Raw genomic sequence first — 13,564 nt, 5'->3', positions numbered from 1 at the left:
ATGATTATTAATTGAATTGAACATAATTGTATATAATTACAAGGGTGAAGTGAAATATATTTTAGTGCGAGACATGATTTATTTGATTAGAGGAAGTCTTTTATTTTGAAGATTTCTTAACAGGATCTTGTTTTTTTTTTTTTTGTTTTTTTGTCACTGTCTTGCTTTTGTTGATTTTTGGTTGCTGGGTTACGAACAGCTTTCGGCGTTTTTCTCCTTAGTAAAAAACTGAACAGAAATGTTCAGGTAAAGACATCCGAGCCTCCGTCCTGAATGAAGAAGCTTTCACTCTGTAACAGTGGTGTTTTCACAGGAGAGTACAATATGAAAATCAACCGATGTGTTTGAGTGGAAAACAAACCCTGAAGTTCTGGAAGACCGTGATGCTGTCATTGATCAAAATCTACTTGATGCCATTCGTAGTTTTTGAAATTTTTCACATATTGAATGTGATCTGTTTGCCCCTCAGTCATGAACCTGGACCGCGTGGAGAACCACACCCACGTGCGACGGCGCTTCCCACGTTATCAGAACACCTTGTTCCGTGGTCAAGCTTTGTGGGACCCTTACACTCACGTGATACTGCCCCCTGCTGCCCTGGTGCCTCAGCGACAGCAGCAGCAGCAGCAGCACAGCTGGAAGGAGAAGGAGCGCTCAGAGAAAGAACGTAGGCGAAGACACGCTAATCACTGCATCACTGAAACGTCCGAGGTCAAGAACCACAAAAATATTCTGACTCTGGCTTCTCCTTTCCAGCCTCGGCCCCTCAGAGTGTCGCCTCGGCCCCTGCCAGCATCTCAGCCAATCAGACTAAGGAATACGCAGCAGCTAGACGCAGCGTTTCGTTGACTGACCCTCCCATCACCATCGTCATCTTGTTGATCTATCGAAGCCTTGGGGCCGCGCTGCCTCCGAAGTACCACGCAGACCGGAGAGGAGTGAGGTGGGAAGGAGCTGCTCCTAAAATGTTTTGATATTTTGCTGAGTGAGGCCATTCAGTTACTGAAGCAACTAGTGAATCATTATCTTTATTCAATACTAAACCGTCTATCATTAATTGTATCCCAAAATATCGAAATTGTTTTAAGTGCTATGTGCTACAATCTCTTTTACAGCCTTTCTAAAGAGCAGGGCCAAATGTGAACTCTTTCTACTGTTTGTTAATCTTCTAACAAAAACATAAGCTCACAAAATTAAAGCACATGGTTTTGGTATTTGGTTCCTTTCCTCCTGGATGGCGTGAACATTAAATATTGAACATAGAAGTCGTCTAGATTCTAGGTTAGTGGAGAAACTGCTTTAGCACTAATTACAACGTTGCTTTATTTGACATCTGTTCTTTTTTTCTCTCTATCTCGTTCTAACGGCGCCTTCCCTCCCGCCTGCCGTTTCTCACCTCTCCTCTGGGCTTAATTACACAGTAACGAGCTGTCCAGTTTGCAGTCGGCATCAATGAAAAGCCATTCATATCTAATCTAAAATGCAAATCCCGCTGCCTTTCTTCTTCACCGCCGAATATAAAACTCTGTTAGTCCGATCAAGCGACTGGTTGGCAACGCTGCACTGTCTCTCTCTCCTCCCCACCAAGGCTTCCCAGACACCCGGTTATGAACTCCCCGGTGGTGACCATCTCCGTCTACAACAACCAGACGTTCGTGGGCGGTCACCTGGACCAGCCAATACTGCTGGAGTTTAAGCTGCTAGAGACGGCCAATCGCAGCAAGCCTCTGTGTGTGCAGTGGAACCACAGCAGCCCGTGAGTGCAAATCCACACATGAATGCATGGACATAGCAATGCAGCAACGTCAGCACCGTGTGTGTGCTCATAAGGCTGATTCTCTTAGTTTTTCATAATACAATTCTGTATTAGAAACATAGTTTTGGACGGTGCTTTTCTTAGGGCGCATTAATGATTTGATCTCCCTAATTTTACACATTGATTTGAAAAAGTGTTTCACATAAGTCAGAAAATATATTTATACAATTTTCCAGGCTGTGTAAGAAACCTGAACTCCTTAATTTCTGCTGAGCTGTCATAGCAGAGAAGACATCAATATTTAAATATGACTAAACTAATGGTAGCTGAGCGCTATAAAGAGCCGACTAGAGTTCATTCTGAGTATAAGGGTAAGAAGCGGAGCTGATGGACATTTTGTAGCAACACGCCAGCGTAGTTATGCCACTGCAAAAGTGGAAAAACTGTCCAAACTTTACTAACGGACTTCTGGAAATACTTCACTCGTATTTTGACGTGTCGATTCCCATGGAGTCCTGCAATCGAAACCCTTCTGTTTGCAGACATGAGAGCGGAGGCTGCTGGACGGTGAGAGACTGTACAGTGGTGTACAGGAACACCTCTCACGTCCGCTGTCAGTGCCAGAGACTGGGCACCTTCGGCGTGCTGATGGACAGCTCCCATAGAGAGGTCAGACACACATCAAGCATTTATATCTAATGCTGATTTATACCATGACAGGTTCCATCATGATGTGGTGCTCAATCAATCTACCACCGCTAACCCTTATGTGTAAAACTGTCTGTCGCAGCATTTCTCTTTTCATCTGAACATCTTAAATGGTTATGGAAGCTAGTTTGGCTAGTTTTTTCCCTTTATGTTTATGTGCAGAATATATTCATATCGTCATGCCTAATTAACACACAAGGCTGATCAACAGAGGTCTGACAAAGTTTTTTTCCTTTCCCTTCCTTCCTCTCTTCTCCTCTGTGTGTGAGCAGCAGTTGGAGGGGGATCTGGAGACGCTGGCCATGGTGACTTACTCCTCCTTGTGCGTCTCCATGCTGGCCCTCCTCCTCACCGTCCTGGTGCTGTCTTGCCTGCGGGGCCTGAAGTCCAACACTAGAAGCATCCACTCGAACACAGCGGCAGCCATGTTTCTGTCTGAGCTGGTGTATTTACTGGGGGTCAATCAGACTGAACAACAGGTAGAGATGTGTGGTGTGTTTTTTTTCCCCTAAATGTTGGTCTGTTCTTACCTGTCGTGTTATTTTGTTTGTAATGTGTGCAATATAGGCATGCTTTTTAATTCAGTCCATGTGCAATATGTCATTTCCAAGACACATTAACACTTATTTACATCTATTTTCATTCTTTCAAATGCTTATGTCTTTTTATTCAACAATTTTATTGAAATTTATGTTGTTGAGCTGTTTCAGTCTTGACTTTTTGAGAAGGTTTTTTAACCAAACCTGTCTGAAATCAGGAAAACATGGCTCCACTCATCAGTGTGCGATCACTGTCTTCCTATAGTTACCTCCACTTTGTTGTTTCCCCCCCACCCCCTCGCCTTTTCTAACCTAAGGATGTCTGCTTGGTTACATAACACATGTTCTCATGTTGGAGTGTGTTTGCAGAGCAGTGAATCCTGCAAAGAGGGAAGTGCAAATATGTGCTCACTCTGCGTGAAATCCAATTAATTAAGCTGCATCCCACCACTCTGTGGACTGTAAGGCTCTTTGCAGAGCGATTGGTAACTTCTAGCTGAACAATATGTTCTCTAACTCATGAACATCGCGCTCCGGAAAGCATGTTAGTGCTCGCAGCTGTGCTGTGTATTCATTTTTTTTTTTTTTTTTTTTACTAGTTTGTGCCTCTTTCTGTGTTAGCACGCTCCTGTTTGTGTGTGGGAGTGTGAAATTCATCGTCTGGCTGTATAGCTGCCAAGGCGGCTGTCTTTTTTTTTTTTTCATCCTTTTTTTTTGTGTGTTGTCCTTGGCTGTCGCTGTCAATTTGTGCTAAGCTTCTCTGGCCTCAAAATATGAGATTTAGCATTCTGCTTTCTTTAACCTAGACACACACACAGAGCTCAAAGGTTTAGAGCCATATATGCTCATTCCAGCGTAACTAGAACATCTCAGGCATCCTAAAGTCTCATTTCAGGTTTCTTTCCTTTGAGACAAAGGTAGAGTATTTTAAGGTAGAAAACTATCCTGAAGAAGCACCAGTCAGGTTGATTAGCGGTTGTGAAGTTTGTAAATGTTTATATCTTTCTGTTATGTGTCTTTGTGAAGACCTTGAGTAAATATAATCCAGTTGTACTACACCTTGTTCAGGATACCATAGAATTTAAGCAAAAAGTTTCACACAGAAAATAAACAGATACATTTTTTGTCCCCCAAACCAATCCTTCAAATTTAAGTTTAAGCAAAATTTCAAAACTACCCTAACCCTTTGAACCCTTTGATATCTTTAGCCTCTCAAAGCCTTTTCTCAGGAAACACTTATTGATTAAAAAAAAAAAAAAAAAAAAAAAAACACGTAAAAGTTAAAATGGCTCACAGGAGACCTATTAATTTAGCATAATACTTAGTCAGCCTTTCGGAGTTAGTCAAAGTACATCCTAATCCAGAGCAGGATTCATCATCACCGGTTTGTTTGACTGCTCTTTATTTATTTATTTTTTATTTTTTTCCTGATAATCAATCTATGCAAAATTCCCAAACTTGAGAACTATCGAGTTGTTTTGATGGTCTTTCTGGTTTTAGCCCCACAGTTCTCTCAGAGGACTTTGTGGGTGCTGTAATTCTGTGCAGCTCATGTTTTAACATGAGCTGCACAGACGGACAAGATAGTAAAGACTTAAATCAACCAGTTCCAGCATCACTCCTGCAGTCTGAGAGTAATTTCTGACAGATCTTAAATACTTGTTTTCTACATTATTTACATTAAGTCAACATGACTTCCACAACAAACACATCTTCACTTAGAGGAAGATGTGTTTGTGAAGCTTTTATCTGCTCCAGTAATATGCGCTGTAAGCTATGCTATTAGGACTTCAGCTGACTGCAATTAGCAAAAGCATTTCTACCATTTTGCTGTAAAAGAAAACGCAGCTTTTGCAATCATCACTCTCTGTAACTTTCTTGTTTTTTGTGGTAATCGCAGTTAAAAGGCTCCGCTGGCTCGAATTTCTCGATCACAGCGATTCCACAATATTGACTTTCAGTCGTTTTTGTGATTTTTTTCCTGGAAATATTCTGCGACACCGTGCCCTAAACTCTGTTCATTAGTAATTGAATCATGAACTGCTGCTCTTTCACAGCGAACACCTGCGCCGCGGCGCTTTAATGAAGATGTCTTGTTGATTTGAGAACCTGCTTTGCATTAGCTAGGCACTCAGTTTTTCTCTTTTCCCTTCTTTAGCACTGCTTTTATTTGTGCTCCCATGTCTAGTATTTCTGTACTACTTTTTACATATCCATGTTCTTACCGCTGTATTCGATTTTCCATTCCCTCCACCCCCAGGTTTTTCATTTCTCTCTCTCTGTTTTCCCTCCAGTTCTTGTGCACGGTCGTCGCCATCCTGCTGCATTACTTCTTCATGTCGACGTTCGCTTGGATGTTCGTCGAGGGTCTCCATATCTACCGCATGCAGACCGAACAGCGCAACATCAACTACGGAGCCATGAGGTTCTACTACGCCATCGGCTGGGGCGTGCCTGCCATCATCACAGGTATAACGCGGAAACGCGTCTCCGTGGAAACGCAAGGCGGGTCTCGCCTCGCACAGGATCTGCACCGTCATATCCGTCACGTTCGTTTCAGTGCCAGCTTGGCTGTGGAGATAAGGCCTTCCTATTGACACTTCCATTAAAACCGTTTTGGTGGCATTTTAATATTGCGATAGCGAAGCAGAAATTCACAAGCAAGCAATTACCGCTGTGAGACATGTAATATCTGCCGGCTTTACTTTCTCTCCCCTCCCTTCACACGCGTACATGTGCGGTTTCCATCCAGAGCCGTAATGTGCTGTCAGCTCACCTCTATCTGCTGCGGCTTCTGTCACCGTCAGACCTGCAAGCCGCCGTCTCCCTTCGCCTCGAGAACGGATCCGTCTCCCGCTACCTTGCACACACCTACTCACACACACGTGCGTGTCGTTCGCCTCTGGCAAGGAAGGTGCGCTAATCTGTCTGCCTTCGTTTAGGCTTTTCCCATCTCTTATGGTTTTGCAATTCAATTTTGAATATACACATCCGTGAATGTCAGAGCCTTGACAGTGATCGCTAAGGATACAGCTGGACTGAAAACATCGTCGACGTCCTGGCAGCCGCGTCTAGAACACGAGGATAATGTCAAATGAGTACCTGCAAGTTGTGTTACAGATAAAAAAAAAATTCTTTTACTTTTTAATTGCAACATCTCACTTTAACCGTTTTTAAAAGGTGTTGGACTTTTCTTTATTAAATTACATTATAATTAAAGATACAATAATATTTCATTTGAGCTGACAGCCCTTAAAGTAGTGATTGTTATTTCACAAAATAATGAGATACCACATCCATTAATTATCTTTTATATTGTTCCCATTGTTCCCCATATTACAACCTTAATCCTCAATGCATTTTTGGGGATTTTCTGTGGCAGACCAACACAAGTTTGTACATAGTTGTGAGTTCAAAAGAAAAGAATATACATGTTTTCCTTTTGTTCTTTTTCTTTTTTAGAAAGAAAAATAAAAAAAAAGTGGCTTTTGTATCCAAGCCCCCTGAATAGATGCATTAATAATTTAGATCTTAGCGATTGACCACAGACACAACCTTGACGTCTCGTCTCTCCGTCTCTGCCTCTGTCTCTCTGTCTCTGTCTCTCTGTCCTGCAGGCCTGGCTGTCGGTTTGGATCCTGAAGGTTACGGCAACCCAGATTTCTGTTGGATCTCCATATATGACAAACTCATCTGGAGCTTCGCTGGTCCTGTTGCAATCGTCTTACTGGTAACCGTCTCCCTGCACACCACATATGCTGGATTTAACTCTGAAAGCACCCAAACCTAAATGAAATATTATCAAAGCAGTGAAGCAAAGGATGATTTTTATTTTTTTTTGGCTTCGTCTCTGATGATGTGAAAATAATACCACCTAAGAAAAAAAATGGTCTAGTTCATGGAACATTGCGTGAAAACTTGCTTCCTGGCTTTTAATCTTTAGCTTAACATCTAAGCAGGTTTCTGTCATCCGCCACAAGTGGCAACACTACACTTGTTTTCAGGATGAGAGCCTACTTGAACTTTACTGGAGCACAGCTTTAATTGCTTTCCTCATTGTGTCAACGCCTTTCAATTTGAAAACAACAACCCGCTTTTACCGATCCTCAAATGAATCTTCCACTTCAGTGTAACGTCTCATCATGGTATGAATCATTTTACTGAACGATTGTTTTCTGAGGAGGGGACAAATTTGTCTCAAGTCGAATTGGTTGCCGATGGGCAACTATTTTATCCCCATCGATTTTGTGTCGGCTGTTTACCCCGATCCCAGACGATCCCAGGAGCAGAATTGGATTTGTTGAAACGCGTTTGGTGCGTTACCTTACCATGGTTATTGATCTCCCTTTATCCAGATGAATGGAGGGATTTTCACAGCTGTAGCCAAAATGTTCTGCAACCCATCGCAGAAGGAGACGAAGAAACTTCCCGTCATGTAAGTTTCCTTCTCAACTCTGTTTTCAGTTTACAGACACAATGCTATATATTGACTGCTCTAAGCTAAATTAAATTAAATTATTTTTGCTGACAAACGGGTGAAGAGGCAACCTCTTAACCAACATAACATTGTCTCTTGTTTCACATGTTGCTGCAGAATATAATGTGGAACACGTGAAAATGTTTCAGTGTAATCCAGATTCAGATCTAAGTACAATACAATCCCAACTGGAAGAATTTACAGTCCAATCCAGTTGATCAAATAATCATATTTGGTAAAAAAATTAATCTAAAAGAGCCCAGATGATTCGTAGAGCTGTAAACTTTGCAGCAATCCCTCATCCGGATCAAGAAAGTGACGACTGTGGACCCATTCTTGAAAAAGAACCAGAACCAGACTCTGTATGGCCACAGCCTGCCCCTGTTTCACTCTGCTTTACTTAAATATGCAGGTTTTCTATAATACAAACAAATTCCCCTATAAAACACGAATGATTTGTGTGTATTTATAAATGACTGTGAACATCTTTAATAGAGCTTTCCTCCAGTTTAATGTAGATTTCCTTCTTGTCTGTGCTGCCTCTCACTGTTTCAGTGCTACCATTCGAAATGCCTTCCTGCTGTTGCTGGTCGCCACCTCCACCTGGCTGTGTGGCCTGATGGCTGTAAATAACAGCATCCTCGCCTTCTACTACATCTTCGACGTTCTCTGCCTGCTGCAGGTACAAAACAAAGTGCAGAGCGCGCGCTCCGAACCTGCATGGATACAGCTCAGGTCTCAAACCTTGCTGCGTTGCTTTCTCTTCCTCAGGGCCTGTCGGTGATGCTGGTCTTCACTGTGTTCAACTCTGAGGTTCAGGAGGCCTGGAGAGTTGCCTGTTTGGGTAAGAAGAGCCCCGGAGAAGAGCCACCGAGGCCGCCGCAGAGCACCGTGAGTCCCACACGTTTGGTTTTCCTGAACCACACGCGGGTTTTATCCGTCGTCGGCATCAGAGGGACTTTCTTGTGCATTAGCCTGAAAATAAGGACTGAGCCGTTGAAATAATCTTTCATGTCCCAACAGGATGGCCATTATTGAGCCGTAATGACTCACAGAGTGACTCTAAAGTCCCGATGTGAAGCCATAAATCATCTCTCTGCATGACCCCAGAGCTTTTCTCTGTGGTTTATCCCAGCGCGGTCTCTCCGAGACACATTTTCACCGCGTCCCATTACTTGACGACACAAAAACTCTCCTGTCCTTCGTTTCTACTTCCCTCAGTCCATCCATCAATCTTTCCTGCCCTCCCTTTGCTTCTCTTCAGCTGCCCTCAGGGTTTGCTGCTGACCCACATTAAACAAAACACCAGCCACTGGAACGCTGCCTGTTCTTTAGCCTCTTCAACGAAAGCACTACGCTGTACTTATTTCGTGGCTGCGTGTGTGTGTGTGTGTGTGTGTGTGCATGTCGATAAAATCCTATCCTACTTTAACCTCTTTACTCTCTTCTGCCTCGCGTGTTTATTAGTTCAGCTCAGTGCACATTAGCCACTGCTATTCTCAGCTAAGGACTCTTGATTTTCCTCTCTAGTTTGTGCATGTGCGTTCGTGTGTGTGTGTGCGTGTGTGTGTGTGCGTGTGTGTGTGTGTGTGTGTGTGTGAGCACATCCATGTGCTTTGTATGCCTCGTATACAATTTGAATACAATATGCACAAGGCCCCAAGAGAGGCATGAATGCATTTGTGAGATATTTGTATGGTACGGATGTGCTTGGATGAGCAAATGTGCGTGTGTGTGTGTGTGTGTGTGTGTGTGTGTGTGTGTGCGTGTGTGTGTGCGTGTGCGTGCATGTATGTTTTACTCCCCATTTCGCTTTTCCTCTCCATCACTGAGTCATCTGGGGAAGAAGCCTGCAGCTATTATTAGCAGAATACTTTGGGGTTTTTATCTTTGATGGGCAACATATATTAATGGCTGCTTATTTAGCGTGCTTTTCTCCTGTCTGACTCATGTCCTGCTGCATGTTATTTATGAGTCGCTACTTATAGTGTGCAGAGTAGGAAGGGCTGTGTCAGTGAAATGCTGGAGCGCATGCTCCACTTTATCTCCTATGGCTAACTAGACGTTTTCAAGGTAATGGAAAAATACATCAGTGGCGTTCTTTAGGGCTAACAAAGCTCCACAAAAGCTTTGAGAAAAATTTTGATTGACTGAAATCCACTGTTATTTGTAAAATCTCAAGGCAGAAGGATAACTCTGGGTTTGAAAGGTCTATTATGTTCTGTCTCAATCTGAGGTGACCCGTTTTTATTTCGAGAGGCAAATAAATCTCAGTTCATGTGAAATTATCTAGCTCAGTGTAAATATTTAGTCTTTTTAGAGCTTAGCGAGGATCAAATGAAGTCGATATCCCTTTAAAACTATTTGAAAGGTTTTCATTGTAGTGCTGAAGTAACAGAGCAGATGCTGAGTGTACAGTGAGGTTGGTCAGATATAATGAAATATATAATATAATGCTGTACTTATGTGCTTATAAACCAAATATGCACATAATGGTTTCAAAACAAGCATGGAGAAAAAAAATTAAAAACTATGGAGGGTTTCTTTATGTAAATAAGTGTTGTGAGACACATTAACACAACAGAGCATTTTAAGAATGGCTTCCTTCCATCCTGCAAAGAGTTAATTTCACAAGATCTTATGAAACCCTTAGATAATCATCCTGATGTTAATATATGGCAAGAATAGTCAGGAAAAACAAAATACTGACATTTTATTCATTAAACTAAAGATATTTTTGAAATCTTGTTGTGCTCCGCTGTGAATCAGTCATGTTTTGTGTGTGTTGTGTTGTTTGTGTGTGTCCAGGCTCAGAATCCCTACCACAATGCATCTCTGCTGGAGCAGAGTGGGTTGCACCGCATCACCCTGGGAACCTCCACCGTCTCCTCTGTCAGCTCTGCCAGGTATTCAGCAAACAGTGTAGACACTTTGACCAACATACTAGGAATCAGTCTGCTTTGAAACGCTTACGCACTTTGACTAATTTAATTACATCCCTCATAAAGATGTTCGAAAAGCATTTAGGTTAATTATTTGTTTTACTTTTATTCCTGCACCACTGTAGGACTTTTATTTTTTCTAAAATTAAAGTCCAATGCGAGAACATGTATTCACAAATATGAAGAAATATTTTTGTCCAATTTACAATTCAGGTAAGTTTGTTATTCTTAACGATTGTGTTCCGCAGGGTTATGTTCTTGGTCCTATTTTATTTCTGGTTCATTTCATTTCTTTATATAAAACCTGTGTTGATAGTATTTGTCTGTTAAATAATTTTTAAACCTTCAATTTCCGAACAATCAGTTCAGATGTACATGAAACTCGTCGCTCTTTCATTTCAATTCTGTTGACTCAGTGGATATAGAAAGAAAAACAAAGTACAAAAAAAGCAGAAACCAGTAATTCCACCATCCGGGATTTTATAACAACTCTAATTGCATATATCTATATTTTTATGGAGGAACGGCTCAAGGAGGTTCTGCACTGAATAAATGTACTAGAATAAAAGTTGGGAAATTATACGACTCCTTTAAAAGACTAAATCACTTTCAGACTTTTTTATACATCTTCAAGACTGGTGACAATAAATCGTCTCTTTGTGCTACCACTGCAAGAAGTCTACAGCATCAGCCATAACAAACCAAACGTTAAAACTATAAACCGATGTTGGCTCTGAATGACGGAGAGACCATCGTTCAGCAGGGACTGTAGGGGGGGTTTGTCTCATCTCTGCTGCTGTCTGAGTTAGGGTTAGATTGCTTCGGAGAGGAAATTCCCTGGTTAGTAAAATCCCCACCGTGTCCTTTTTTTGGGTCAGTGGAGTAAAGATGAAGAAGATTGGATTGAACAATGCACTGTACTACATGTAGAGCGACACTAATGGACTCTTAAAATGGCAGTTGATGTCTTTAGGGCTCAATGATTGTCTCAGAGTTTATGTACAGCACACACACACACACTAGATGGCCGGATGTGCTTTAAATATATGTAGGTCTACTGTGAGTTGTGTATGTACTCATCTGTCCTCGCTTGTCTCCTCCGCCTGTTAGAGAAAATCTGTTGGCGCGTCAGAATCTGGAGCAAAACATCGTCCACACTGGCGCGACTGACCTGGATGTAGCCATGTTCCACAGAGATGGAGGTTAGGGTGCAGGCACACACACACGCATACACACACACACACACACACACACACACACACACACACACACACACACACACACTAACGGAGAAGGTTTCACATCAGCAGTGTCTAATTCCAGTCCTCAGGGAAGTGTGTTGCATGTTTTAGATGCGTCCCTGCCACAGCACACCTGACTGGATGGGTAAACTGCCCGCTCAGCATGTCACCGAGCTCTGCAGGTGCCTGCTAATGGGCTGTTCGTTTAAATCAGGTGTGGCGATGCAGGGAAACACGTAGAACATCCCTGAGGGCTGGAACATCACCGGTTTGTACGCCGAACTCACTCCACGTCTGGGCTCTTTAAAAGATAAACCACCTTCAGTGCATCTGTAAAGGAGAAAGTTTTCAGTGCTCTGTCTTATGTTTATGTCTCTTCTTCATGCTTCAACCCGGCCCTGTTCAGGCGGGGATTCGGATTCGGACTCTGACCTCTCCATGGATGAGGAGCGAAGTCTCTCCATCCCTTCCTCTGAGAGCGACGACAATGTGCGTCTGCGGGGACGCATCCAGCGGCGATTCAAGCGCTCCAATCACAGCGAGCGCCTGCTCACCGAACCCACCAACAACGGCACCAAAGGTAGACGAGCGCCTTTCCTGTTTTGAATTTCTGAGTAAACTCGCTCATGAGAAGTGGGGATTTTGCTATAATGTTTGGTAATGAACTCGTCAAACATCATTTTCCTTCCACTTGAAAAAATGTGAAACTTCTCATGTCAGGCTTTCGCATAAAGTTTGTGGTTATAACTTGATGCAATTCGGATGTGCATCTTAGCTGTTATTTTGGGGTCCATGCAGACTCAAGACAGATAATTAAAAATAGTAAAGTCCATGGAAACCCTTCAAGCATCTTCGCTGACCAGTCGATTCATGTGATGAAAACACGTAGCAGAGATTGGCACGACGTCAAACAGCCAAAGCAAGAAAAATGTCAGCCCAAGTTGTCACTATCGAACACCTTTCTCTTCCCGAAGCTCGTTAACTTGTATCATTTTCTCATTCTCTTGACAGTTGCTGAAATAAATGTCATGCTTGAATTGTTCTTCTGAAAGGCCAGATATGTTCAAATCAATAAATCCATATAAGTAATCATTTTTTTTAGCCTAATAAGCTGTTTGGATCAGTTGAACGTCATTTGGGTTTAAACCAGAACGCAGTTGTCTGTTGCGAGATCCAGATGGCCAGTCGGGTCCAATCAATACATCACTGCAGTCAAATCTAAGAGCAGCGCTGAGATAGCTGGCTTTTTTTTTTTTTTTTTTTTTTTTTTTACAGAAAAGTCACAGTGTGAAAGGGATCCATTGACTACAACAAAGCATTAACCCCTGAATGAGCAAAATATGTTAGAGGCTGTCAGCTGAGCAGCAGTTAACCTCCCATCACTGCCGATTCAGACAGCGATGGGGAAAATGTCCCAGGCAATAAAAACGATCACACCGACAAATCAAAACAGGCTCCTTAAGCCTTGCTCTGCGGACAGACTTGACTAACAGAATGTATTATTCTGTCATAATCCACAGTTCAGTTCTCACTTCGTGTTTGTCGATTTGTTCTCATGACACAGCTTATTGACGCTGAGTTTATTTGAACTTTAATGAAAAACACAACACGTCTTATTTGATTTGGTTTTCTGTGTTACGAACGTGTCTACCCGTAGATTATTTGCCGTAATCTGACACGTGATTATCGCTTTACAAGGCACGCGCTCTGAGTTTGCAGAGATCTGCTTCGCTGCTTTGCAAAAGTATTTATTCCTTCAAACTTCTTCACTTTTCTGAATCTGTTTTGACAGAGCAACGTAAAGTAGGACAAATTGAAAATTGAAGGGAACTGATACGTGACCTTTTTTTTTTTTTTTTTTGTTTTTTACGGGGGAAAATCTGAAAAGGGGGGGGGGTTTT

At 42.3% G+C, this 13,564-nt stretch overlaps 1 protein-coding gene across 3 annotated transcripts in view; it reads left to right on the top strand.

Moving 5' to 3' along the window:
• The window catches only part of celsr3 (cadherin, EGF LAG seven-pass G-type receptor 3), a 120,954-nt gene that overhangs the window by 100,590 nt on the left and 6,800 nt on the right, over positions 1 to 13,564 (top strand). For all 3 annotated transcript variants that reach the window (XM_015032401.1, XM_015032399.1, XM_015032400.1), the window contains 13 exons: positions 470 to 667; positions 757 to 943; positions 1,589 to 1,756; positions 2,299 to 2,425; positions 2,737 to 2,943; positions 5,298 to 5,472; positions 6,621 to 6,733; positions 7,359 to 7,438; positions 8,036 to 8,162; positions 8,252 to 8,371; positions 10,289 to 10,386; positions 11,533 to 11,624; positions 12,070 to 12,243. In XM_015032401.1, the coding sequence (XP_014887887.1) occupies positions 470 to 667; positions 757 to 943; positions 1,589 to 1,756; positions 2,299 to 2,425; positions 2,737 to 2,943; positions 5,298 to 5,472; positions 6,621 to 6,733; positions 7,359 to 7,438; positions 8,036 to 8,162; positions 8,252 to 8,371; positions 10,289 to 10,386; positions 11,533 to 11,624; positions 12,070 to 12,243 (1,866 nt within the window). The remainder of the gene's footprint in view (positions 1 to 469; positions 668 to 756; positions 944 to 1,588; positions 1,757 to 2,298; positions 2,426 to 2,736; positions 2,944 to 5,297; positions 5,473 to 6,620; positions 6,734 to 7,358; positions 7,439 to 8,035; positions 8,163 to 8,251; positions 8,372 to 10,288; positions 10,387 to 11,532; positions 11,625 to 12,069; positions 12,244 to 13,564) is intronic.

Source organism: Poecilia latipinna, unplaced genomic scaffold, assembly GCF_001443285.1.
Source record: "Poecilia latipinna isolate Pla-1442-1.1 unplaced genomic scaffold, P_latipinna-1.0 Scaffold239, whole genome shotgun sequence".
Classification (NCBI taxonomy): domain Eukaryota; kingdom Metazoa; phylum Chordata; class Actinopteri; order Cyprinodontiformes; family Poeciliidae; genus Poecilia; species Poecilia latipinna.
Note: the sequence above shows the minus strand (reverse complement) of the source record. Positions and strands in the feature narration are given on the sequence as shown.